At 47.7% G+C, this 27702-nt stretch overlaps 1 protein-coding gene, 1 long non-coding RNA gene and 1 other non-coding gene across 4 annotated transcripts; all 3 read right to left on the bottom strand.

Moving 5' to 3' along the window:
• Positions 1 to 979: 979 nt before the first annotated feature.
• TRNAG-GCC (transfer RNA glycine (anticodon GCC)) lies at positions 980 to 1050 on the bottom strand. The gene has a single exon. It is a non-coding gene; the product is annotated as a tRNA-Gly (tRNA).
• A 5490-nt stretch (positions 1051 to 6540) lies between these two features.
• LOC128331484 (uncharacterized) lies at positions 6541 to 16517 on the bottom strand. Of its 2 annotated transcripts, none has more exons than XM_053264958.1 (9): positions 15992 to 16517; positions 14210 to 14281; positions 13371 to 13718; positions 11469 to 11564; positions 11028 to 11049; positions 10547 to 10594; positions 9757 to 9785; positions 7206 to 7377; positions 6541 to 7128 (listed from the first exon to the last, which is right to left on the bottom strand). In XM_053264958.1, the coding sequence occupies exons 1-9, from the start codon at positions 15996 to 15998 to the stop codon at positions 6996 to 6998; spliced, it is 927 nt and encodes a 308-aa protein (XP_053120933.1). In that variant the 5' UTR covers positions 15999 to 16517; the 3' UTR covers positions 6541 to 6995. The 2 variants fall into 2 exon arrangements, with proteins under 2 accessions (XP_053120933.1, XP_053120934.1); XM_053264959.1 differs by having other exon boundaries at positions 7206 to 7357.
• A 2399-nt stretch (positions 16518 to 18916) lies between these two features.
• On the bottom strand, positions 18917 to 26545 carry LOC128329573 (uncharacterized). Its single transcript, XR_008309714.1, has 3 exons — positions 26507 to 26545; positions 20660 to 20698; positions 18917 to 18992 (listed from the first exon to the last, which is right to left on the bottom strand). It is a non-coding gene; the product is annotated as an uncharacterized LOC128329573 (long non-coding RNA).
• Between the last annotated feature and the right edge of the window lie 1157 nt (positions 26546 to 27702).

Raw genomic sequence — 27702 nt, 5'->3', positions numbered from 1 at the left:
GGCGGCATCTGGTGGGCCACTGTGCGAAACAGGATGCTGGACTAGATGGGCCTTGGGCCTGATCCAGCAGGGCTGTTCTTATGTTCTTATGTTCTTAATGTACAGCAGGACAACGATGCCTTTCACAAATACCCTTAACCAAAGGAACAAATACTCCCTTGGCTTTGAGTCAAAGGAAGGCAGGATCAGTGAATCAGGATCATCCCACAGCAGCTTCATTGGTTACCGGTTTGCTTCCGGGCTAGATCCAAGGTGCTGGTCTTGACCTTTGAAGCCCTACACAGCTTGGGGTACCGGTCTGACCTCATCCGCCCATATGAACTTGCCAGGGCTCTCTGTTCGGCATCCCAAGCGCTGCTCATGGCCTTGCCACTAGCAGAGATCTGATGGGCAGAGACTAGAGACGGGGCCTTATCAGCTGTGGCCCCTCGACTCCGGAACGCCCTCCCGGAAGATCTCTGCCCTGCTCCCTCACCTGACGTCTTTAAGACATTGTTGAAGACCTATCTTTCTAGAGAGGCACTTTAACATTTCAGCCGTAACGATAACTGGTGGGTTTTTGACATTTTGACTTGTAGTTTTAAATTCTGGTTTTAATTGAGATCTGTTTTTCGTTTTTATTTTCTGAGTGTTATATTGTTTTTATACTGTATTGCTTTTACTGACTTGGTTAGCTACCCCGAGCAGTAGTCTACAGGAGGGGCGGGGTATAGATGGATAGATAGACAGACAGACACAGCTAGGCAAGCCTTTAACATTAATATGTGAGGGGAAAGGGGCAATAAAGATATCTTGCAAGGGACCTTTTCAGTCAGTATCAAGACAGAAATCTCCTTGCCTAGCACGTTATTACGGATACTTCCAGAAGTCTTAAAAGCCACTTTAGTATTTAGGAAAAGGAGGAGGAGGAATGGTGCATCTTCATTGAAAGGGATAGAAAACAAATGCACACTTTTGACCCAACAAAAGAATCTTTTGTTGCATTGGCCGGAAATCGAACCCGGGCCTCCCGCGTGGCAGGCGAGAATTCTACCACTGAACCACCAATGCGATGAAAAACAGCTGGATTTTCCCTTTGAAATACAATGCAATTATACTTCTGATGCAATGTAATTATAGTAACATGAGAAAAGGCAGCAAAGGAATGAATCAGCACTGTGAGCTTCTGTAGGTCTCTTGTCAACTCTGTTTCCTTTTAAATTAAATTGAATGATCATGGTAGGTACTGTTTAGAGCAGGGGTTCTCAACCTTGGATCCCCAGATGTTGCTGGGGTATAACTTCCATCATCTCCACCCATGTCCAGTGGGGGATGATGGGAGTTGTAGTTCTCAAGGGCTGTCTGGGAACTGAGTGGATCCATAAGCTCTGAGGCGGACCATTCTAAATGGTCCACCACTCCTGCAGATGGTAAATGGAGCGGTCAAACTAAACCCCACCAGTGATGATCTGCCCATGACAAGGGAGTTATCTTAAACATGCCCACCCTAGATCATTTATTCCCTGGCCAGCAAACACCAGCTCCAGAGTATGTCCTGCCACGTGGGTAGGGCCCAATACCAATTGAGAGAGACCCATGTTTGCCATGGAGGCCATGAAATCCTGAGCCGCTCCTACAAGGGGGCCCTCAGCGTGGAAGTTGAAGTCCCCCAAGACATTAAGCTTGGGGGAACCCAAAGCCACCTCGGAGACCACCCCTGCCCTGCCAGCTCAGGTAAGTAAAGTAAAGTTGTCGTGTCGAGTTTGTTGGAAGTGAAGGACTATACGCTGTCTCTTGTCTCAATGACATAGGAAGACAGACTATTGAGTCAGAAGGCTAGAGGGTCAAGACATTGGTCATCCCTTCTCTACTGCTCTGACACTATCCCTTTGATATGTAGATTGCTAATCTCAGGGACTTCCTTCCTTCCAGCCACTTCCTTCCTTTCCCCTTCTTTCTCTTCCCTTCCTCCTACCTTGCAACATGCAAGCTCCTCTCCCCTGCACCATGTGTGCAGAAATGCAGAATCCATCTGCATCCAACTAGCTAGATAGATTAGAGATTCTATCTCTTCACTTTCCTGTGTAGAATGGAGTTCTCTAATAAATACCACTTATATTGATTTGAAACTACGAACTGGCTCCAAGTTACTTTACTCTCAGCATAAACACATGCCTAACTAAATTCTGGTGTGTTGTGCCTCTGTGCACTCTGCTATAATGAAAAAGGGTTTCTCTTACCAGAGAGAATTCCCAACAGAGTTGATGTTGACTCCTGGTGTCCACAGAGCCCTGTGGTTGTCTTTGGTAGAATACAGGAGGGGTTTACCTTTGCCATCTCCTGTGCAGTATGAGATGATGCCTTTCAGCACCTTCCTATATCGCTGCTGCCCAATATAGGTGTTTCCCACAGTCAACCAGCGGGGATTCGAACTGGCAACCTCTTGCTCCTGAAGCAAGTTACTTCCCCGCTGTGCCATTACATGGCTGCCAGCTCAGGTAGGGTGGGCCTCCGAGATGCAGTGGGGTGGTCGGTACACCAGCAGAATCCCCTGCCTATCTCGGAGGCCCACCCTCAAGGACAAACACGGGAAATTCTGAGAATGCCTAACCAGGCACCTGGAAAGCGGAAAGGTCTCACGACAGATGTCTGCAAAACCCCACCCCTGACCCTCCAGGCAGGGCTGCTGCAGGATCAAGAAACCTGGATGACGGAGCTGAGGGAGACCAACCCCAGCCAGCTCATCCATCCAGGTCTCCGTCACACATACCAGGGTCAGCTTGCTCATCCACAATCAAATCATGGATGAGAAATATTTTAGCATTTATTGACCTGGCATTCAACGGCAGCACCCTCATCCTAGAGGGAGGGTTCCTAGAGCTCCCAGGGGCTGCAGGGTTGGGAAAAAAGAACAGGGCTCAATTGCCTGGACAGTTCCCCCTTATAACGGCTTGCCCAATTCCGACTGCCATATCTCCTGCTACCTGTGAAATCACCGCTCCCCCCAGACCATCTCCCTTCTTCTGCTCTCCCAGACACGACTCCCCAGCCCAACCAGCCCCAGCCCCTCGGTTTCAGTAACCCCAGGGGCCCACAACAGCTTCCTCAGTTGTGCAGAAGAACTCTGTGTTGCACTTGCTAATTCTATTGAAAGCACGGAGAGTTCCGTGTTCCCTTTCTGCTTCTGAGGCCCTAGTCTGCTCAGCTCACCTCAAGGCTGAGCGCTGATGAGCTCCCTCTGGCTTGCTTGCCCATCTGGCGCAGTCTCATATTTATTTATTTTATTATTTTATTTAATACATTTATATACCGCCCAAAATGCAAGTTCTCTGGGACAATTAAACGCAAGTTCTCTGGGACAAGTTCTCTAGGACAATTAAAACAGCCAATAAAAGATTAAAACATTTCAACAATTAAAATTAAAAAGTTAAAATTATTAAAACACAATTGAAACAGTATCTAATTGAAAGCCTGGGTGAACAAATGCGTCTTGACTACCCTTTTAAAAGTTGTCAGAGATGGAGAGGCTCTTATTTCAGCAGGAAGTGTGTTCCAAAGCCTCGGGGCAGCAACAGAGAAGGCCCGTCCCTGAGTAGCCACCAGACAAGCCGGTGGCAATTGCAGACGAACCTCTCCAGATGATCTCAATGGGCAGTGTGATTCATAGCAAAGACGAGGTTCTCTTAAATACCCAGGGCCCAAGCTGTTTAGGGCTTTATACCTTACAACCAGGACCTTGTACTCTAACTGGAAACTTACCGGCAGCCAGTGTAGGTGTTTTAAGATAGGAGTGATATGGTCTCTCCAAGATGACCCAGAGACCAATCTGACCAGACTATGTACAAAGCGTACAAAGCAGTTTCCAGACTACGTACATAGCGGTCACCTGGAGGGGGTGGAGCGGAGCAAAGTCAGGGCCCTGCCAAATTGCCCTCTCTCTTGGAATAATGCCTCTCGTGGGCTCCTGATCACTTTAGCAGAGTTTGTGCAAGAGATATTATTTTATTGATTTATTTGATTTATACACCACACTTCCTAAAATGGCTTAGGGTGGCTGACACTAAAATCACACACACACACACACACACACACACACACACACACACACACACTTATTTAGCACATTTATTTAGCACATTTTTATACCGCCCTAACCCAAGGTCTCAGGGTTTAATTTGAACCAGATTAAAATCTTATGGGTCTTTAAGGCACTCCTGGGCGCTTTCCAGATTAGCCATTCAACAGCAGCAAAATGCTTCTGTTTGAGGCAAATCGCATTCAAAACATAAACAGCAGGGGGAGCAGTCTTGCAGAAACTAACAACCCAAAAAACCAGCAACTTTTTTTACACTGGATATACGACGTCATAGCACTATATCACAGCGATTAAATTCGAAACAAGGCATGGGAAATGTGAACGGCACCCTGCTGTCAGCATAGGGACTGCAGTGTCATGATGCAGGAAGTGTGGAAGCACACTTCCAAGATCCGCCGTGACCCCATTTCAAGGTGTAATCTGGAAAGCGCCCTGAAGGCCTCCAAGGAAGACAGTCCTCTCATGTCTACGGGGAGCACATTCCACAACCCATGGGTGGCAACTGAGAAGGCCCTATCCCAGGTTGCCACCAGATGAACCAGCATCACCCGAAGACGGTCCCCTCTTGATGATCTTAATGAACAGTGGGGATCTTGTAGACAAAGGCGCTTTCTCAGGTAACCCAGACCTAAGCCATTCAGAGCTTTAAAGGTAATAACCAGCAATTTGCGCTTTGCCCGGAAACATATCAGCGGCAAGTGCAACTGTTTAAGAACAGGCATAATGTGGTCTCTCCGGGATACCCCAGAGACCAATGGCTGCCGCATTTTGTTTCTGAACAATGTACAAAGGCAGCCTTGCATAATAATCTAACCTGGAGGTTACCACCTGGTGTACCACTGTTTTCAGGTCATTCTCCTCAAGGAATAGGCGGAGTTGTTGAATCAATTGCAGCTGGTAAAAAGCACTCCTGGCCATAGCCTCAATCTGGCCACAGTGCACCAGGGTGAGACCCGGGTCCCAGAGCACTCCGAAGCTGTTCTTTCTGGAAGAGCGTAACCTCATCCAGAACAGAAAGTTCTATCCCGACTTGCAGATTATGACCCCCAACAAAGAGCACCTCTGTCTTGCTTGGATTCCGCTTCAGTTTATTATCCCTCATCCAGCACATTACTGCCTGTAGGCAGGCATTTAAAGGGCTAACACCAAGGAGAAATAGATTTGGGTGTCGTCAGCGTATTGATAACACCCAGCAACAAATCTCCTGATGACCTCACCCAGTGGTTTCCTGTAGATGTTAAAAAGCATTGGTGACAGAATGGAGCCCTGAGGGACTCCATTTAGTAGCTCCCGTTTAGAAGGGCAATGGTCACCAAGCACCACCATCTGAAATCTACCCGAGACATAGGAGTGGAACCGCTGTAAAATAGTGCCTGCTATCCCCAAATCCCTCAGGTGACCCAGAAGGATACCATGGTATTGATGGTTATCGAAAGCTGCTGAGAGGTCCAAAAGAACCAGCAGAGTCACACTCCCTCTGCCAATTCCTTGGTGAAGGTCGTCTACCAGGCTGATCAAGGTCGTCTCAACCACATAGCTCACCCTAAAGCCAGCTTGCAATGGGTCTAGATAATCAGTTTCCTCCAAGACTGCTAGGAGCTGGTCAGCCACCACCCTTTCAATCATCTTACCCAACCATGGGAAGTTGGAGACTGGCCTATAATTATCCACCAACAGGGGATCCAGAGTGTGCTTCTTAAGAAGAGGTCCGTCTAACCACTGCCTCCTTCAAAGAGGGCGGCATCCTGCCCTCCCTCAGTAAGGTATTAATGATATCAATGGGGCCAGCTCCAACAACCTCCCTGCAAGAGGAAATCAGCCATGTTGGGCAAGGATCCAAAGAAGAGGTGGCGGGCCGTACCACTCCAAGCAGTTTGTCCACCTCCTCGGGAGTTACAAATGGAATCTGATCCAGTATATCTTGCAAGAGGGATTGCTGGATACATCCCTAACTGGCCCTGCAGAAATACTGGAGTCCAGATCAGCCCGGATGCGAGAGATTTTATCTGCAAATAACTTATTGATTACTCCACAGCGAGACATTGTTCTGGAAACAAATTTGAAACCGAAGGTTAAACCCCCTAACCATCCGGAACAGCTCTGCTCAGTGCATTGCTCAATGCTTTCACGGCCTCCCGTTCACTTCAGTGCAGGAGACCTTCCCACAGTGAATTTTGTGCCTTCTATGGGTTCCCTTTGACTTAGTGGGGCTTGTGCAGGAGACCTTCCTGGTGCTTTGTGCTGCTCTGCATACCTCCATGGTCCTATTTTACTACCCTTAACGGTGCCTAAAATTTGCTCCTTGATTCTGTATGACAGTGGAGATCCAGCTCTGTGTTGGGGACTCTGACCCCAGAAAGAGATGGGGTGGTGTTTAGATGGGGGTGTCCAAGGGGCTCTTGTTCCAGCAGCGATGGGGAGAAAGAGCAGGAAGAAGTCGCTATAGCATAACTTTAAGGTGGAGGTCAGCCTCAAATCAAATCGAATTTATTATTGCGGTCCATGACCAGAAAACAAACAAGGAATAAAAACAATACAATACAATAACAATATACAACATCAAAATAATAAATCACATAAAACTGAGTTACAAGGATGGCAAGGTCACACACAGCTAAGTTTATCTCATCTCATTTTACATGCCGCAGCACAGAATCTTGCAATCCTCTCTGTAACCTCTGTGTGGCGATCCATTAAAAAATAAGGAACATAATAATCATCAGAATAACCCAGTCTGTCTTTTAAAAGAGGTTCTATGCATATAGAGCGAATAGACCTATAAAAGGCACAGTGTAAAAGGACATGTGCTACCGATTCAACAACTCCAGCGCCACAAGGGCATAACCGATTCCTAAAGGGAATTCCCTTAAACCTCCCTTCTAACACCGCAGAAGGTAAGCGTGCCCCTGAGAAAGCGGTTCTATGACTTAAAGTGGTCAGGCGTATCAAATGTCCTGCTGGCTGAGGTGAGCCTCCACTGTGGAGCCCTCATTTTCATCCCAGTAGAACGTGGAACAGGGGAAGCCAAGAAGTGTGTAATTTGGGTCCATTTCCTGGAAGGGAAAAAGACCATCAGGAACCAGCCTGGGAAATCCACTGAGCCCGCGTGTGTGGCAATTTCAAAACTCACCGGGAATTCAAACACGGCTCCGGAATCAGCATCTTCTTCCCTCTTCTTCTCCTTCGATGGACCCCCAACTTTCGGTGCCCGGATTTTGGATTTAGGAAGGATGCCCCAGTCTTGGCCCATGGACTCTGATGGCTCATCTCTTTCCTGTAGAGCTGACCGCAAAACAGCATGTCTTCTTGGCTGTCATCACTGGTGACCAGACCTTCAACCCAATGTCCCTTTTTTAAACCCACAAATATTTGATTGGCCAATAGGTGGAGCTCTTCGGCCTAGGATAGTGGTGAAATTTTGATGCGGCTGGCAGATATTCTCTTCTTAAAGGGGGAGGTTCCCCAGAGCACAGCCATTGACCTCCTTTTCTAAAGGACTTTGGGGGTGGTCTGCAAGGTGTTTCTTAAGAGCACTTTTAACTATGGTTTGTACTACAATTTAATTTTTTTTTGAAACTTCTAGAGCAGTTTCCATTGTAGCCTATTCGAGCAAAACTGACCAAGAATCTTGTGTCTCCATAAAGACTGACATATTTATTGTGGCCCAAAGTTTCATAGATGGGAGTCTATTTCCTCTTATGCATGAAGTGTTATTTTTCTTGACATATTTATATTATCTTGATTTATGTCGGCGGAAGAAAATGTTTCACACCTCTGGTGAACTGGGCTCTTTGAAAGCTTTTGCCACAAGACAACTTTTTGCTTCTAATTGGAGGGAGGAGGGGCCACAGGGCGGAGGTAGAGAAAAAACAACTCCCTGGAGATTTGACAGGGTGATGATCCTTTGGCTGAGGGACCTGTCCGAATTTATCTTCCTCCGACAAGCTCTCGCTTATGATAGTGGCTTAAACCTGCCCTTGCTGAATGTTGTTACTGTATTAACCTGGATCCAAGACTAGCTTTTAAAAACATGTTTTTTGATATTAGAAATCAGGAGGTAGTCGCACAGTCAGAGTCACGTTCCTTTTGACTGAATGCAGGTATAATCTGGACGGAACCTCTACTTTTTAAGGGGATCATCTTAGATTCAGAGGAGTCTTCAATTTGGGTAAATACGGGTCTGCTTCAGAGCTGTAGAAGCAGGGGCGCGGTCGCACTTGGGTCCTCAGATGTTGTTGGACTACAATTCCCATCACCCCTAGCTACAAAGCCATTGTGGTTGAGGCGGATGGGAGAGTTACAGTCCAGCAACATCTGGGGGCACAGAGTGGAGAACACCTATAACTCTTTTGGAAGACTGTAGACCTGCCCAAGCCACCTAATGGCGCAGCGGGGAAATGACTTGATTAGCAAGCCAGAGGTTGCCGGTTCGAATCCCTGCTGGTATGTTTCCCAGAGTAGGGGAAACACCTATATTGGGCAGCAGTGATCTAGGAAGGTGCTGAAAGTGCGGGAGATAAACCCCTCCTGTATTCTACCAAAGACAACCACAGGGCTCTGTGGTCGCCAGGAGTCAATACCGACTTGATGGCACACTTTACCTTTAGACCTGCCCAAGTGAACCACTCCTCTTGCAAAGCACCATAGGATGGCAGGTGCCTGGGGAGTCATGTCAAAATAATTTAAAATCTGGTTTAAAGTGATGACTAAGTACAGTGTGCCGTCAAGTCAATTTCAACTCTTGGCGCTCACAGAGCCCTGTGGTTGTCTTTGGTAGAATACAGGAGGGGTTGACCATTGCTTCCTCCCGCGCAGAATGAGGTGATGCTTTTCAGCATCTTCCTATATCGCTGCAGCCTGATATAGTAGTACCAGCAGGGGATTCAAAAGGTAGCTTTTGGCAAAGGCAACTTACTCAAGGTCTCTTTTAAATATTACAAATGATTGCCCCTGAATTAGGCCCCTGAGGCTGAAATGTGTTGGGCTTCAATAAATGCTTCACAGCACCATGACAGTTTGTCTCCTTTTTTGCTTGTCTGGTTGGGTGCTTCCTGCTTTGGTTGTCTGCTGTGCCATTACATAACCAAATGGTTATGTAAAATGGCTGGCTCAATCGTCACTTTAAACCAGATTTTAAATTATTTTGAAGGGTCTCCCCACCACCGTGAGACTCCTTGTTTGCTTGTGTAATGGCACAACCACCCATGCATCGCTTGGGCCCTGTGCCATGCTGCAGTGCGACTCAGAGTGAGAGGATCATCTAGCCAGGATCGCTGAGGATGTAGCTGTGCTCCTAGAGTGTGGTCACAGATGTGGGGCTAGAGTTGCCATCCTTTCTTCGACAGCTGCATGGGAGGAGGCAGAAACCCAACAGGCTTCCCTTTCCCCCAGCATAGAGAAGGAGTCATGGAAGAAGCTTCACCATCTGGATTTCTGTTTGTCATGTGAACATAGGAACATAGGAAACTGCCATATACTGAGTCAGACCATTGGTCTATCTAGCTCAGTATTGTCTTCACAGACTGGCAGCGGCTTCTCCAAGGTTGCAGGCGGGAATCTCTCTCAGCCCTCTCTTGGAGAAGCCAGAGATTTAAGGACACAGACATCTTACTGCCCTCCCCTTCCAAGTGGAAGCCCAAGGGAGCCTTGACAGGGAAACAAAAACGCCACCTCTTACTTACTGATTGCAATCCCAATGGGGTCTTGGCACCTGAAAGGCAGAACAAGGAGAGGGTCAGTGGGCAGATGTGGGGATCAGAGGGGAGCTGGAGGGAACGCTGAAGGCGTGTGTGGGCCTCTGGGGTTGCCAGCTTTTTAACTGACTCTGCTCCTGGGCCTTTTAAGAGCAGTCCGACACACAGAAGGGAAGCAGGTTCAGCGTTTCCCTGACATAGAGATAAGTGATGGGAAAAGCTTCAGTGGGTATCATTTCTGCATGTCCAGCAGCTGATGTTAACAGCGTAGATGCAGAGGTGGGAGAAAAGTCGACACAGTGATCAAAATGGGCAGGGGGGCAAATCTGAGGGCTGAATATATATACATTATGGGGAAATGCGGGGGTTGGAATTTAGCCTAGTCAGCCAATAATTCAGCTGAGGGACGGTAGTTGCCCTATAGCTTTGCCCTTGAGGGTGAGGAGAGATGGACGGGGACGGGGGGGGGGCATCGGAAAGGCAAGCTAAAGTTTCTACTAATTGAGCAAAGAGGCACCTTTGGTGATTCTCTTGTATTTAGCAGGGGGAGAGCAACTGGCCTTCTCCGTCCCCAGCACAGCATCCCTCCAGTGGCTGTTGCTGGTGTCTGTCTTATGTTTCTTTTTTAGATTGTGAGCCCTTTGGGGACAGGGAGCCATATCTATCTATCTATCTATCTATCTATCTATCTATCTATCTATCTATCTATCTATCTATGTAAACACTTTGGGAACTTTGTTGAAAAGCAAATATTAGTTGTATTCGTAGTCCTTCCTACCTTCTCTTCTTCGTGGATCTCTGAGACTTGAAACTGTTCCAGTAGGTCCTGGAAAGGAAATTGGAGAAGAAGGAAGTGAGGGCACCAACACTGGCAGAGACAGAAAAGATCATCATGCAGCACAGGATGGCATATGCAGTTTGGGGCATATTTCCTCTTTCCTGGCATTGCAGGTGTGCCTTTAAGGGTTGCATGGCAGGCTAATTATTTGAGGAGCGAGGCACGGGGTCATAACTTAGTGGTACAATGCAGGCGTGGCATGTAGAATTTTGGTAGGAGCAACTTTTCTCCCCACTGCAGCCTTGTGGCTTGAGAAGCTGTGCCTTTGCAACCCCACTCTTCTGCTTTTAAGGGTCTTGCTACTGTATCTTAAATTGTATCTGGTCAGTTCAACCACACCTGCATGTACGGCTTCGGGGAAACTGCATTTCACATGCGGTTTAAAAAAAAACAACCCAGCCCTAGTTTCACTCTCACTCACCTGCTTGAGATTCGGCTGCTAGCTGAGAAAAGAAGAGAAAAACACATTTTTTAAAAATAGAGGGAACTTTGTTTTTCTGGCCTTCTTGTCTCCTTCTCTTCCTTGCAACATCTTGGATTCCATAATGTAGGCCAGGGGTTCTTCACCTGGAGACTCCAGGTGTGGTTAAACTACAACTCCCATCATCCATTGCTACAGTGGCCAAAGCTGGAATCAAAGTGTGATGGGAAACATCTTCCTTTCCGTGCCGTTTCCACCAGGGGTTCCTTCCAGGGCTTCAGTGTAGGCCAGGAAACCTAAGATGCCCCCCACTCTCTTGGCACTCAGCTACCCCAAACCACCCCCAAATGGGGCTAGGGCTGTAGCTTCGCAGCAGAGCCCCTCCTTTGCTTGCAGAAGGTCCCAGGTCCAATCCCTGGTGGATTGGCAGCTTCTCCCTACCTTTCTGCTTCCTCTTGTAAAGGCAGACGAGAGCCGCCAGGAGAACGAGGGCTCCTCCACCACCACAGCCAACGGCCAGGGGCAGAAGCAACGGATCTGCGAAGAAAATGGTTATTCACCAGAGTTCTGCAGCCAGAGTTTGGGCTGGTTTGATGAACATCCAGCATTTGCTGCCCTGTGCACCTCTCCCCTTTCCCTCCAGACTTGTGAGAGACTCCTGCCTGGGAAAAGCTGCTGCCAGTCTGTGCAGACAGACTGAGCTGGGTGGACCCATGATCTGCATTGGTAGAAGGCAGCGTCCCATGTTCCCTGGCTCACAATCCTCCAGTCTCCAAAGCTCCCTTGCTTGTTCTTTTTTGCCAACAGCAACACAAAATGACTGCCTTGCAGCCCTGGGTGGAGTTTTCTTCTTTTGCTTGGAAATCATGCCCTCTGTGCAAGAAGCCCAGGCACAATTCTAGTTCCAGCTGTGTGGCTGCTCGGTGGAACAAAAGAAACTCTGCATGTGCTCAGAGGTGCCCTTGCCTTTTTAAATTCCTCAACTCGCTATACCAACAGGCATCCAACAAAACAGGTCTAGAGATTTCACAGCCTTGAGGTCTGGTAACTTGCTTTTGCGCAGAAATGAAATCCAAAATTCCATGCCATTCTAGCTATCGGATCTGGCATGGGCTCCAGAAAATGAACTAGCCTGACTTATCACACAATCCAGGCAACGCTCGCTCCTCTACTCTAGCTCAGAGCTGGACAGCTTTCGCCCTCCCGCTATTGTTGGACTACTCATCATCCCCAGCCACAGAGATCACTAGTCAGGGATGATGGGAGCTGTTGTCCAACAACAGCTGGGTGGCCCAAGTTTTATAGCCCAGCTCTAGCTGCAAGCAAGAATGCCTGTATTGTTGGGCAGGGTGAGTCACCGCAGGGTCCTCCAGGGAGCACGTTTTGAGGGCCAGCCAAAGGCAGCAACTTGTCAGTAATGTACAACAGGGGGCCCCAAACTTGGGTCTGCAAATGTTGTTGGACTACAACTCCCATCATCCCCAGTCACAAGGGCCAAAGGCTTAAAGACATTCAAGCAGGAATCTACCAATTTCAGCTTAGCTCACTAGCCAGTCATTGTTTTGTGGTTGCCATCAATCCCCTCTCCTCCCTCAGATCCTTCTCAGAGGGCTTAGGAGAGAAGCAGGTCTTCTGTCATTTGCACTGGGAGATGGAGAAGGTAAGCACGAGTGGGAGTCCTCTCTCCTCCTGCTCAGAAAGGTTGCCTGTTCTTCTGTTGGGCGCTTTCCAGGTTACCTGCTACAAATGACTGAGACCTCTGGGAAGGAGATCTGTGTGGGGCTGGGTGTCCTGCTTGCCAGAGGGCTGGGGGCACTCACCACGGGTGAGCTGGCAAGTGAGCTAACCAGTGGTGAGTTCCACTGCCTGCTAAGATCATCTGGAGAGGTTCATCTGCGGCTGCTGCCAACTCGTCTGGCAGCTACTCGGGAACAGGCCTTCTCCGTTGCAGTCCCTGGACTTTGGAATGCACTCCCTGTTGAAATAAGAGCCTCCCCATCTCTGGCAACTTTTTAAAAGGCACTGGAGACACATTGGTTCACCCAGACTTTTCATTAGATTTATAGTTTTAAATAATTTTAATATTGGGTTTCAAATGTGTTTAATCTTTTAAATGATTTTAATTGTTAATTGATCTGATGTTTTAAATGATTCTAATTCTAAACTGCCCAGAGGCACAGGTTTTGGGTGGTATAGAAATATTTCAAATGAATGAATGAATGAATAAGTGGCTTGGTGGATGCCTGCATTTAAGGCCATTGTGGTTGGGGATGGTGGGAGTTGTAGTCCAACCACTCAAGGGCTCCAGGATGATTTTGAGGCCATAGGATGGGTGGGGAGTACCTGGCTCTTTCCCATTCTGGGAATTGGTGCTGGTTGAAGTGCTACCAGGCAGCGTTGACTGGGAGGAGCTGAGCCCAGTGGTGGGTATTCCATGCGGCTTTGCTGAGTGTGGCTTTAACTCTCGGAAGGGAGTCTGGGAAGGGGGAGACTGTGAGCCCCTTGACTTCATGGTATCCTGAGGATCCTCAGGGGATGTGGGACTGTGGTCAGCAGGATGGGAAGAGGTGGGTTGCAGAGCTGAGAATGTTGGCCTTCTGGGTACATCGGCGAGTCCCCTTGCGGCTTCGTTGCCAGGAGCATCTTGGAAAATGGTGGAGGACTTCGGTGTTGCAGCTGATGGGGAGGCTGCTGAGAGAACCATAGAGTTCCAAGGCTAGAAGGGATCCAGATGTGGATATCTGCTTTGTGGATCCCTTTGGGACAGGGGACCATTTTCACATTCTGCTTTGGAAACCACTTTGGGAACTATGTAAACATTTTAAATAATAATATCCCTCCCCCATCAGCAAGAGTCTGAGGGGCTTTTAGTGCGTGGGTGGGTGCGTGGGCGGGCAACTGAGTGACAGGAAGGAATATGGGATGGAGAAAAGGTGCCATGCAGGGAGAGGCTGCTTATGAAAAAAAGGGTCCACCCATCACTGAGACATGGCTTAGATGCCCCTCTGAGATCACTGCTGATGTTACCATTCTGAGAATGGTCCATATTCCACAACCTGGTTCCTGCAGGAGTAATTTCCACCATCTCATGGAGGTGCAGGATGTCTGGAGTGGATGGGGTGGGGGGGAGTGATGAGAGATTCTGTCCTTGCAGTACAGGACCCTTGATAGGTGACACTTACCTGAAGCTGAGCACGTGAGATCTATGGATTCCCCTCTGGTATAGATGTCTTGCTTTGGGGTCATGGAGAAGACTGGAGGATGAGGAGATTCGGAGAAGCAAAGTGAAGGACCACAGATAAAGACAAGGGACAGGGAAGATAAATCTCTGCTTAATTTTTCAGCAGCTTAATTTTTCAAGAATATAAGACATGCCTGCACTAGAGGTTGCTCCCACTTTAGGACCCTTTAGTGATGCTGGATATTGCTATTCCAGAGTCAGCGGGAAGAGAAACTATAGCTGTGGTTTCAGGCAGCATTTAATATAGTGCTCTCACTCTCGCTCTCTCTCTCAAAAACCCACAATAACCATCTCCTTAGGAAAGGGGAAAGAAATGCATTCCTTCTCAACTGCCCCACACAAAACTTCCATGTTCCAGTTAGCAGTATCACTCCCCACCACTCCCCTAGCACGTATTGATTTTTATGTGCGAACTTCCACTCAAGTGCAAAAATATGGAAACATATATATTTATGGCCAAACTGCAGTAATGAAGCCCAGAAAAGGTGAAAATTTCTCAGATGTCATGCTGAGCTGCAGAGAAGCTCAGGATAAGTGAGGGGATTCCCTACAGCTGTGCCAGAGAAAGACCTGTGTAGGAGATACATCTCATGGTATCCCATGCTTCCAGACAGCAATAAATTGCACAATGTTGGAGGTTTCTGCCCAAATTCCAAGTGCCATCTTCTTGACAGTCCACAAGCTCCTGTAGGCTTCTGCTTTCCATCTTTCCATCTTGTTGTCTGGCCAGACACTGATCTGCGGCCGTGTGTGATTCTTGCACCTTCACCTGCTGGTTAATGCTTGTGAGAAGAAGCAGTTCCTTTTTCAATACTGCTTCTGTGGTGATGGCTGTTTCACATCAGAAGGCAGGTGCTGGCCAGCAGGTGGCACTGTGGAAATTGCATGAGGTCTCTGATCAGGATGTGGCCAGAGAATACGATCCCAAAGGAAAGGAGCACAGAAACCGATGGAAGTGTGTGAACTTTCAGGAAGACGTTGCTTTAAACAATTTATTGCCATCTGGAAGGATCCTGAATCCATAGCTCCTTAAGACCTGGATCAGAAGGCGTTGCCTGGTGGATCAACCACCTCCGTCTGGAAGATGGAGAGTGAGAGGAAGTCCAGTGCAGGGGTGTAGCTATAATTGAAAGGATGGGTTCAAAGAACCCAGGCCCCCTGGCTCCTGAGGACACCCCAGATCCACCTCTCCCTATTTTCTTCATTATCTCCCTCACTCCGAGGGGTTGCCAGGGAGAGGGGTGAAAATTGTCCAGTGGGGCAACAGTGTACCTTCCTGCTGCCCCGGTGCCACCTCAGATCAGAAGTGCCAGGTAGTGCCAGGTGTGTGTGTGCACGACATGCACATGTGTGCGTGTGCACATGCACACGCACAATGTGTGTATGCTCACCTGGCACCTCTGGTCAATTCCAGTCCAAGGAGGCACTGGGGCAGCAGGGAGGTACACTGTCGCCCCACTGGACCATTTTAAAAGACTGCGCCGGCTGGGGAAATGTGGTAGGAGGGGTAAGCGCACCCTCCCCTGTCCTTAAAGTTATCCCCCCCCGCCACTTTGAACCAGCAGGCATCAGTTCCGTGGACACCCCTAGATGGCAGTGCACATGCCACCCACGTACACCATCAGGACTTACACTATCAAGAGGGTGTGTTGCATGCAAGCGCCTCCCTCAATATGCAAAGTCAGCTTGGGCCTCCTCCAGCATCAGCCAGGGATTTGCTCACCTTTCATGGCTACAGAGACAAAGTTGCTCCGTGGGGACTGGCTCTCCTTCCTTGATTGCAGCTTTGAGTAGCGACAGCTATACTCCCCAGCTGTATTTTCATCCACAGTGAGGGCTTCGTTGGGCCCCCTTCCTTTCCTGGGCAGCTCTTTGGGGGTCTGCTTGTGTCGTTTCTTGTAGAATGTGTAGCTTGCCACATCCAGCCTCTCAGGAGCCGAACACTCCAAGGTAACCTGGTCCCCTTGGATGTAAAGAGGGCCCTGGGGATTCAGGGAAAGGGTTGGCGCTGAGAGTGCTGGAGATTGCAGAGAAGAAGGTGGAGGTGGAGTGACATTCTCATCAGCTAGAGAATAAATTCATGAAACCTCAGTTAGTGTGCCCTTGATTCCTCACAGCGTTGAAATAGCCAGGATTTCTTGAGCTGAGACAACTCTCAAACTGGCTCAGGTTTAGTGGTAAGTGTAGATGTGCCATAGAAGACACACTACAGTATTCATAGGCTGGGACTGAGCCTTGAATCCTGGATTCCTGGCCCTTGGTTATCCCCCCTGCGGCATTCTCTCACCCTGAAACCCTCTTGGTCTGTCTGAAATGATGGCCAAGCCATTTCCACCCTTTGGTCTTACTGCTGGAGATGGAGTTCCAGTGCATCGACCTTTTGCACCAACTATCTGAATGACCACTAGGCGCACTGGGAGTAGAGATTATTATTATTATTATTATTTTTACATTTATATCGCGCTCTTCCTCCAAGGAGCCCAGAGCGGTGTACTACGTACTTAAGTTTCTCTTTCACAACAACCCTGTGAAGTAGGTTAGGCTGAGACGGGTCATCGGGGACTTTTCAGTCTTCACCCCTAACTGAGTGGGGACCTGCTTTTCCTCTCACTCATCCTGTTACCTTTCTTTGTCTTTCCCCATCCAACTCTTTTCCTTTGTCATCTCCCCGCTGTGAAAATGTATCTTGTCATCTCCACTGGGCTGCGATTGGGTCATGGCTCATTGATGGAGCCAATGCTTTGCTTGCAGACGGTCTTGGGTTCAGTCCCTGGCAGCATCTCCAGGTAGGGCTGGGAGAGACTCCTGCCTGCAAACTCAGAGAGCTGCTGCCAGTCAGAGTAGACAATTCTGAGCTAGATGGACTAATGGACGGACTCGGCAGAAGGTAGCTTGCTATGTTACTATGTTCTAGGTGTGCTTGGGGCTGTCCCTTTGGGAACCTCGGCCTCTTAATTAATCCTAGAAATTGGAGATCTTAATTCAGCGGTAGAGCATCTGCTTTGCCTGCAGAAGCCCCCAGGTGCAATTCCTGGCAGCATCTCCAGGTAGGCTGAGAGAGACTCCACCCTGAAACCTTGGAGAAGCTGCTGCAGGTCGGTCGGTGCAGACAAATCTGAGCTTGATGGATCCAGGGTCATACTTGGGAGAAGGTAGCTTCCAAACTGCCCTTTGTATACGTCCTCATGTGACACTGGAAGGTGCCATATCTATGGATTGATATAACCACACAAGCAGATAAATAGGATACCCAAAAAGGAGACATGTGAGAAGTCTACTTATTGGAAACAACTGGTTTGCTGGTACATATTTGAGTGCTGTTAGCATATTCCCCCTCCCTCCTCCCACCGCCTCCCTTTCCATCTCTGGACACATTGTCTGAACGCAGCTCGACTTTCCATTTGGCCTTCCAAGTGGATCAAAGGAGGCCTCACCTGTCACTGAAATGTGGATGGAGCTGCTTTCTGGGGATGAGATCTCCCGTCCAGATTCCACCACCTGGTACTTGCAGGCGTAGCGCCCACCGTCTTGTGGAAGCAGCTGCAGGGAACGGCTGATGGATGGGGGATGAATGGGAAGCAGCGGCACTCCATCCTTGGAAAACAGGACCTTTGACATCTGACGCTTATCGGGAGCTGAGCATGTCAGGTTTATGGATTCCCCACTTCTGTAGACGTCTTGCTTTGGGGACACGGAGAAACGTGGACGACGAGGACGCTCTGAGATGCAACAGGCATAGGGGGAGAAACACAGAGGCGTTGGGGATTAAGGCGGGTATGCCAGCACTAGCTGAGCTGTTAAGCACCTAGTCCTCATCAAGGACAACTTTCCAAGTTCAACTGAAGTGATATTCCTCTCCTATTTACACCACAAATGTATATCACCGCCTAGAGATGCACATATTGGGCGGTATATAAATATGATAAATACATATCAGGTTTGTATGACTGTCCCGGCATCCCCAAAGTATGCTGAAATTTGATGATGTGCTGGAGATTTCTTAGGGTCTTCCCAGACAGATATAAAGTCTGTTCAAAAGGCTGTTCACTCAGGTTCCAAGCACTCTTTAAATCCCCCTATATATGCTGTTGTAAGCTTCCATGTTAATTCCTAGAATGTTCTTATCCCCTATACATGCAGTCAGCAGGGACCTTGCACAATTCTTACAGTGCCACCTGCTGGCCAGTTCTTGCCGCACCTGCAACTTTTTGTTGCTACTTTTGTGGCAATGAGGAAAGAGAATGGGATCTTCTTGCCGACCAGCAAGAGCTGGTCGGCAGGTGGCACTCTGAAAATTGTGTGGGTCATTCTCTGCTTGGCAAGTGTACAGAGGTTTGTATTTTGCCTTCAAAAATCATACTGCCATCGCCTCTGCTCCCCAGGGAATGAATGGGACTGCTTGGACCTCAGCACAGGGACTTGCTCACCTGTCCTGGGTATGGAGATGAGGTTGCTCTTTGGAGACTTGATCTCCTGACCTGGCAGCAGAATCCAGTACACACAGCTGTACCTCCCAGCGGTATCCGTATTCACATTGAATGCTTCGTAGCGCCCCATTCCTTTATTGGGCAGCTCCTTAGAGGTCTGGCCTTGTTGTTCTTTGTAGAATATGTATCCTGCTACCTCTCGGCCCTCAGGAGCTGAACAAATCAGGGTTACCTGTTCCCCTTGGATGTACACAGGGTACTGGGGATCCAGGGAAAGGGTTGGTGGTGGAGGTGAATCTGGAGATCACAATACAGGGAAGAGAGAGAGAGAGAGAGAGAGAGAGAGAGCGAATCTAGTTGGGGGAAAGTCTTGTAAAACAAAGTTTTATATAAAAACTTACTTCTTTCTGATAATCACACCAATTTTTTGTATCAGGTATCCAGATTCTGTATGGCTGTGATTAAGATCCACATATGGTGTGTCAGAAATGTTTAATTTATCCCCCCACCATTTGCTTTATCTTATTCTATTTTATTGTACTGTTATGTAATAGTAAGTGTGTGTATATATACATATATAAACCGTCATATATATGATGGTATAAGGGCGATGAAATACACATTTCCACACGAGTTTAAAAACATTCAAAAGTTTAAAAACTAAACTACAGATGTAGCAAAATAGCAAACGTTTCAATGTAAGACATTATTAGTACTGAGGACGATGTCTTACATAGAAATGTTTGCTATTTTGCTGCATCTGTGGTTTAGTTTTTAAAATTTTTAAACTTTTGAATATTTTTAAACTTTTAAACTTTAACTTTTAACTGTGCATTAAGGAAGGTCTTTGAAAACAGCTCTGTGTGTGTGTGTGTGTGTGTGTGTGTGTGTGTGTGTATCTGTACCAATATTCTCTTTGTCTGGATTGAAATTTGTATATTTGCTCTAAGATCACAATATACTGAACTGAAACTGTTTGAGAGAGTATAATGGTATTATGCAAGTGCTGGCCAGCAGGTGGAACTGCGGAAATCGCATGAGGTGTCTGATCAGGGTGTGGCCAGAGAGTAAGATCTCCCTCAAAAGGAGCCCATGAAGTGTGTGACCTGTCAGTAAGACGGTGCTTTAAACTTGCACTAGGGATGTGCCCAAAGCATTTTGGCACCTCTGTTTCCAGGTCCCAAAACGCTTCAAGCTGCCCCAGTCCATTTGTTTCAGCTGGGTATGAGTGGGCACTAAAGAGAGAAAGGCAGGTCTTACCTGCTGCACACTCTATGTGGCTGTGATTAAGAACTGCACATGGTGTGTCAGGAATGCTTAATCTAGTCCTTGCTGCTGCTAATAGCAGGTTTGGGGGAGGAGGGTGATTTAAGCCAGAGAAACAACACAGGGTAGAAAAGACTAATTCCCGCTTCCTAAGTGATGCACCCCCAGCCTCTGCTGATACAAACGTGTCACTTAGGAGAGGGAGAGTTAGCCCCGTGGCTTTTTTCGGTGAAAGCAAACAGATTTGGGAGCTCCAGGCACAGATCTCCTGGGTTATGTGTTTTTTGGCCCATAATGTCTCAACTATGCCGTATTAAGGTTTCGACCCACTCCCCCGGCAGCTAAGAAGTCTCCTGAGGGCTGGGCCAAACAATTTTCAGCCTTTTGTTTTAACAGCCTAGTGAAGAAGGTCTCCTCTGTAATTCCTCACCAGTGACTGAGAGCACCACCTCAGTCTGTTACTGTTACTCTGTGCAGACTGGACTCCTGTGCCATTTTCTTCCTGGTAAGAGCAGACAAATTCTTCTCTTGGCCTCAGATGCTCTGTGGAGACTTCCAAGGTGTTTCCTGACTGTTCCCTTATCTGCTCCCATTGACCATCTGCCGCCTCTTTATAGAACAGTCATCGTGTGACACAGAGGGCCAGAGTCTCCCTGCTGAATATTTGGGGAATTGGCTTGGATCAATTTTTTTCTTACCTTCAAGGGGCACCATCCAGGAAAGGACTGAGCATGAGGCTGAAAGAGAAGACAAGAAGTTCTGTTACGAATGAATCGGCTTACTTTGCTTTCGCTATACGTTTAACTGATAATTACCATCTTCAAATCCATGCACTTTTAGTTGTTAAACACCAAATGCAATATGCAGGACACAGTCAAAGAGTAGAGGCGGAGAGCTGGTCTTGTGGTGGCGAAGTGTGCTGTTGAGTTGGTGTTGACTCCTGGCGACCACAAAGCCCTGTGGTTGTCTTGGGTAGAATACAGGAGGGGTTGACTATTGCCTCCTCCCGCACAGTATGAGATGATGATGCCTTTCAGCACCTTCCTGTATCACTGCTGCCCAATATAGGTGTTTCCCAAAGTCTGTGAAACATACCAGCGGGGATTCGAACTGGCAACCTCTGGCTTGCTAGTCACGTCATTTCCCTGCTGCACCATTAGGTGGCTCTTGTGGTAGCAAGCATGAATTGTCCCCTTTGCTAAGTCGGGTTTGCCCTGGTTTGCATTTGAATGGGAGACTACATATGTGAGCACTATTCCCCTTAAGGGATGGGGCCACTCTGGGAAGAGCATCTGTACGCTTGCATGCAGAAGGTTCCAAGTTCCCTCCCTGGCAGCATCTCCAAGATAGGGCTGAGGGAGACTCCTGCCTGCAACCTAGGAGAAGCCGCTGCCAGTCTGTGTAGACAATACTGAGCTAGGTGGACCAAGGGTCTGACTCAGTAGAAGGCAGCTTCCTATGTTCTTAGCTAGTGTTCTGCAGTTCTTTTTTGGATATTGGTCATGTGTAGTGAAGAGCTCTCCTGGAACTTCTTAGAATTGTCCAGAAATAGTTGGGCATTTCTAAGAAGCCACAGTAGAGTGCTTCACTCCACACAACCAATATCCAAAAAAGAACACTGGCTATTTGTTAAGAAGACTTTCTTTGAGAGACAGCAGCTGGGTTTCATATGTAAAAGATAAAATAAATGTACTCCATGGACAAGCCTTTTGGTGGTGTTCTATGTTTAAAATATCTTCTTGGATGCCTTGTATCTTTGGCTGATGAAAAACTATGAAACATTGAACTGATAGCGTTACATGTTTCAATTTAGCTTGGTACAGTTCATGCATTTAAAGCCAAATTTTTGTATATCCATATCTTTTACATTTTGCATTTAAAAAATCCCAAGTGCTCTGTTTCAAATAGCGCGCATTTCTGCGTTTACACCAGTCTTTGACTTAAGATGTTCTAAGCTGAGCAGTATTTCAGATGCCTGTAAACTGCTACATTACAGAGGCGTTCTTACCCCCGGACTTTGGGGCCAAGGTCCAGGGCCCCCTCCACACCCCATGGGGGCCCCCAAATCCTCTTTAGCCTGTCCTGGGTGATGTGGTTCGTGCCCTCAAGAACTTGAAGCCAGCGGGGTGGGTGGGTTCTCCAAAGGCCTTTAGGTCCAGGCTCCAAAATTACCTAGGTGCACCACTTCTACCTTATTTTAACTTTATAATTGTGTTTCCATTATAGACTGCTCAGTGTGAAAGGGGAAGCTCAGCTAGACAGGTGCTGATTGCATGGACAAGACGAGGTGCCAACAATGGCAGCAGCTGAGACTTACATGGTGATAGAGACAGGCAGTCCTGACAGTAGCTGCAGCCGCATCTGAAGCTGCTGAGGGATTGGCGGACTTGTCTGTCCAAGATGGAGGAGAGGAGAGGAGAGCTGGTCTTGTGGTAACAAGCATGACTTGTCCCCTTAGCTAAGTAGGGTTCACCCTGGTTGCACATGAATGGGAGACTTGATGTGTGAGCACTGCAAGATATTCTCCTCAGGGGATGGAGCCACTCTGGGGAGAGCAGAAGGTTTCAAGTTCCCTCCCTGGCTTCTCCGAGATAGGGCTGAGAGAGACTCCTGCCTGCAACCTTGGAGAAGCCACTGCCAGTCTGGGTAGACAATACTGAGCTAGATAGACCAATGGTCAGACTCAGTATTTGGCAGCTTCCTATGTTCCTATGTCCCCCCGCCCAATGCTGCCGTTTCTATTTCTCCACCCTAGGCTCAGCTGCTGCACTGTGATGGTGAGAGAGAGAGAGTCCAGCCCCTTCCTAGCTCACGTGCTTTTTGCCCACCCTCCTTACTTCTGCTGCCCAGGAGGAGATGGAAGCAAGCTACTCAGTTGTCTCCCCCCACCATGAAAAAGTGAGAAGGAAAATGTCAGGAAGGATCTGGAAAGAGAGTGGATGGGAAGGGTGAGCAATTTCCGGTTCTTGACCACCAGCTTCTCTGCTGCATGTCTGATTTGTTGCCAAAACAGCTTTATTTTAGGGCAGCAGCCCGCACCCCACCATATGTGTGGAACTGTAGCTCCACAGCTTCCATTTTGGATACTTCAGTTCATGGGATCACGAACTCTGCACATGCCCATATTTGGCAAGACTTGCAACTGGTCGCTTAGCACAAGCAAAACATGGGGCAATGCTATCCCCAGGTCGTAATAACAATGGAGACTGGAAGGGAGTCATCCCCCAAACCTCTCTTTTTCTTTGTGTCAAAGAGAAGGAAGCTGGCAAAGCACTCCCCCCCAGTCAAAAACACTCTCTAGGGAAGAAATAAGCTCCTTTTTGCAAGAGAGATAGCAAGAGCTAAACTTCTACGTAGTAACTCAAAGCTAATCTTCTATGCCGTAAGTCAAGGTGAGTGCAACAACCCCCCACCCCACTGTCAACAGCTAATGAGCTTACCACGGCAAAAAGGAGGTAAGCTCCTTAAAACTTAGGAAATGTATCACGTACCCGGAGAGACATCTCCTGCCCAGATAAGCTTTGACGACACCCACTCAAACCTGCCACACTCACTTCACCCAAGCCATTCCAGCCTTTTGTTCAGTGGGTTTACACCAAAGTTGACTAAGCCATGCAACCATAAATTTAACTGTTCAGCACAGGTTTCAGCCCCTCCAGTGAGGGAGCGTGACTTATGCATTGCCTCAGGACATGTTTGGGAGTATAAGTACTCCTGGCCCAGACTCATGGCCTTGGAATCAGAAGCTACAAGGACCTTTACCCTGCTGGTTCTCAAGCTTGTGTGTGGTAGCTCTACACCACTCGCCCTTTCCTTTTCTTGCTTTTCTGCTGCCTTCCTCCTGCGAGGAGACCTGCTCGGCTGCCCATCTACAAGTGCACCAGATGCACCACTGGATCAGGATCAGGACCTCAAAACAGTGATACATATGCTGGTAACCTCTAGGCTGGATTACTGCAATGCACTCTATGTGAGGCTGCCCTTGTACATAGTCCGGAAACTGCAGTTGGTCCAGAATGCAGGGGCCAGGTTGGTCTCTGGGCTATCTAGGAGAGACCATATCACTCATGTGTTGAAAGAAGACAGAAATGTACCGGCTGCCAATACGTTTTTGAGCAAAATACAAGGTGCTGGTTATTACCTATAAAGCCCTAAACAGCTTAGGTCCTGGGTATTTAAGAGAACGTTTTCTTTGCCATGAGCCCCACCACCTGTTAAGATCCTCTGGAGAGGTCTGTCTGAGGTTGCCACCAACTCGTCTGGTGGCTACTCGGGAACGGGCCTTCTCCGTTGCTGCCCCTAGACTTTGAAATGTATTCCCTTTTGAAATAAGAGCCTTCCCCATCTCTGGCAATTTATAAAAAGGCACTGAAGACACATTTATTCACCTGGGCTTTTAATTAGAGTTATAGTTTTAAAATTTTTAATACTGGGTTTTAAATGTATTAAATGTTTTTAATGATTTCAATTGTTAATTGATATGATGTTTTAAACGATTTCAGTTGTAAACCAACCAGAGACGCAAGTTTTGGGTGGTATAGAAATATTTTAAATAAATAAAATAAAAATAAGTAATACTAATGCCTGTCTCTCTAAATCTCCTTGCCCCCTTTCTCTTTCTTTTCCATTTCTGCATTCAAGCTCTTTCTACGGCAAGCCTTAAGCATTTATTTACAATTTGGACCTAAGCTAAAACTCCTCTTTGTGAGATTCTTGTTAAGATGGTTAGTTAAGATATTATTGTCTGCCTAACCAACTTTTACTTTCCTGTACCCCAATTTCATCCCAAATAAATCTGTTGTACTGCATTTACATTATTACATCCTCATTATTGCCAAGTCCAAAACTCTGCTCAAATTAATACTGTAAAAGACTGCTCCCCCATAGTGAAGCTAATTTCCCCCCATTAACCCAAAAGTATAGTTAACATGTTTAGGCAGCACTCTGGGGCAGATCTATTAACAATGTGTCTGTGACTGACACATCACCAGCTTTGATAACAGCAAAGCAAAAGCAAAAGCAAAAACAAAAAAGGATAGCTGATCTTGGCTCTAGAAGCAACCTCCACCCAACTTTACAAAATTCTTTCCAATGGGAAAATAGGTTCTGAGTGAAGATATTTCGACTTAAGGCACAGTTTTCAGGAAGCAACTGTGTTGTAAGTCTGAGGATGTCCCATAAAGCAGTTTCAACTAGAAAAGATGCTAAATATTTCCCTCTGATCTATCCAGAAGGACAGTGACATGAGACCTGGTGCTGTGCGTAGGTTATTATTTCTGTGGAAGTACCAAAGTGGCTTCATCTCTTCACCATGATGTTGGCACCAGCCCTGATCTATCACTGATCCTTTGATCATTGGAAGGGGTAGAAACTTGTTGCTCTAATTTCTCATTCCCAGCTTCAGCCACTTCCTTGAGTCCCATAGGAGAAATCAAGGGAGATGTGAAACTGCGTAAATCAAATCTCAAGCTGCTTCTGATTTAGATTTGGAAGGGAAGCTCTTGTTTCTCTGGGGCTCTCCCCAACAAGAGTCCAAAACAGTCATAAAATTCTTGGCCCACGAAGCAGTAGTGGTCTTGCTTCCATTGAGATTTAAAAAGAACTAGCTTAGCCTGCGCAGAGGATCTGCACGCGAGTACTTGATTGCTCCCCTCACCCCCTGCCACAGCCTCCCCCTCACCTCAGAGATGTCTCCACCCTCACCTGAGCCGCACTCCTGCTCCTGCTCCTCCTCCTCTATCTCTTTGTTTCCATCCCCTTCACCCCCTTGGTCACTCCTCCATCCCTTTACTCCACCCCCCTCACCCTTCTTGGTCGTGGCTGCAGAACTGCTGGCACCTACTGGCCAAGCAGCAGCCCCCTATCCCCAGGGTCCTCCCCACTCTCATCCGAGCACCGCTCCTGTTCCTCCTCACAAGAGCAGCAGCAGCAGCGGTTGACTGGGCCCTTCCTCGCTGCTGCCACCACCATGGCCGCTCGTTCCCCTCAGGCCACTGACAGGACCAGACCCGCCTCTTACCCGCCTGCCTCCCTCTGCCAATGGCCTTGGTAGCCCCAAACAGCAGCAGTGGTTGACTGGGCCTTCCTTGCTGCCAATAGGCGCTGCCATGGCCGATCGTTCCCTTCAGGCTGATGACAGGCTCGGGCCCATCTCTTTCCTTTCCTTCTGTCTCTCTTCCCCTCCCTTCTTTTTCTCTCCTTCTCTCTCCTCCACTCGCTCTTCCCCTGTCTTTCTTCTCCTCCCTTCTTAACAGATCTTATTCATCTTGTTTCCTCATCAAATTCACACAGCGGCAGCCTTCTTCTCCTGAAGTGGCTCTTTCCTCCCTCACAACCCCTCTCTTCGCAGACCCCTGCCCTCCAGAGAGAGAGAGAGACCAGTAGCAGTTGCAATCTAATGGACCTTAACCCATCACAGGCGCCTCCTCCCTATCTGCATATGGAATCCCCACTGCCCAATCACCACAGTACAGAAGGAAATTCCAGGTGGGAGAGGAGGAGGAGGAGGAGGAGGAGAGCAGTAGCAGGAGAAGAAGGAGCCTTACCCAAGAGTACCGAGAGGCAGCCAAGTTGCTCCATCATGTTTCAGAGGCTGAGGTTGAAAGGAGTTCACTACAGCATGGAGCGGATGCTCATGTAGATCACCCCCCTCCCACTTCTGACCACACTTGGAGGAAGTACAGCTATGTGGTGGAGACATCAGACACTCTGGGTTTGCCATAGTGATGGGCTGACCACCAGCAAGGCCTCAAGGCGCACCTTTCAGCACTGAGCTGCTCTGCAGAAACCCTTCTATTCAAAACGGCCAGTGCAGAAGTTGATGCAATACTGCAACATTAATTTCAAGCCAGTCTTCAGCTCCGTGAGAACCAGAATCTTCACCCAGAAACATTTCAACTGAATAACTTATGTGTATTCAGCCAATTCTGCTGCTCACACGATGGGACAGAGACCCCATGAACAAAGACCTCTGGCATCTGGAAATAGTCCTCCTGGATGGCTACCCACACTTCTCCACAAACCATCTCGAGGTCTGAAACGGCACCACTATTGGCTTGCACACATTCAAGTTATCTCTTGCAATCTTAAGCACTAGGAACTTTCTTGAAAAAGAGAACAGTGGGGATTCTTAGGCAGCTCAGTACTCTACTGTTTTATCAGGCTTTTAATTAGAATGAATTTAAAAATTTTTAAAAACTTGCTTTAATAATTATTTTATTCTACTGTTTTTATTGTCATGTGTTTTAATTTTGTGACTTTTAAATATTTTAAATTTTGTACACCACCTAGAGATTTACATATCAGGCTGTATAAAAATATGATAAACAAACAAACAAAATACTGGATCCAAAACATGGTGTGCACTTGGGAGATCAAACCAGGGGATATCCACAGCTCTGGCCAACCCCTTTCTCGTGTGCATATTTCCCCCAGTGTAATGATCAGGTGGAACTTCATAAAGCATAGAGGGAGGATGGGGGATCTCGAAACATAGACCCATACATCAGCACAGCTTCACACAGGATGAAGCCTCCCCACTCTGGTTTGTGTGGTCCTTGCTCTCTATCTCCTGCGAGTGTATTTCTACATAATGATCTACACGGTCTCAAGACTACCTCTCTGTATTTCCTCCCAGTGTGGTCAGAAAGCATCAGCTCAGTTCTGGGGCCACCTTTTCTAGATTTCCAGCCTCTGCAGCACAGAGCAACCTTACCAACCTCCTGGGTAAGTAAGTCTCCTT

The sequence above is a fragment of the Hemicordylus capensis genome, chromosome 6 (assembly GCF_027244095.1).
Source record: "Hemicordylus capensis ecotype Gifberg chromosome 6, rHemCap1.1.pri, whole genome shotgun sequence".
Taxonomy (NCBI): Eukaryota; Metazoa; Chordata; class Lepidosauria; order Squamata; family Cordylidae; genus Hemicordylus; species Hemicordylus capensis.
This window is presented reverse-complemented; position numbering and strand designations above follow the sequence as displayed.

What these genes read in the sequence shown, in the direction of transcription:
- LOC128331484 (XM_053264958.1), bottom strand. An exon ending in AGCAGCCGAATCTCAAGCAG is followed by an intron (nt 10,595 to 11,027) that starts GTGAGTGAGAGT and finishes TTTCCTTTCCAG; the next exon opens with GACCTACTGGAACAGTTTCA. An exon ending in CCCCATTGGGATTGCAATCA is followed by an intron (nt 7,378 to 9,756) that starts GTAAGTAAGAGG and finishes ACAGCCAAGAAG; the next exon opens with ACATGCTGTTTTGCGGTCAG.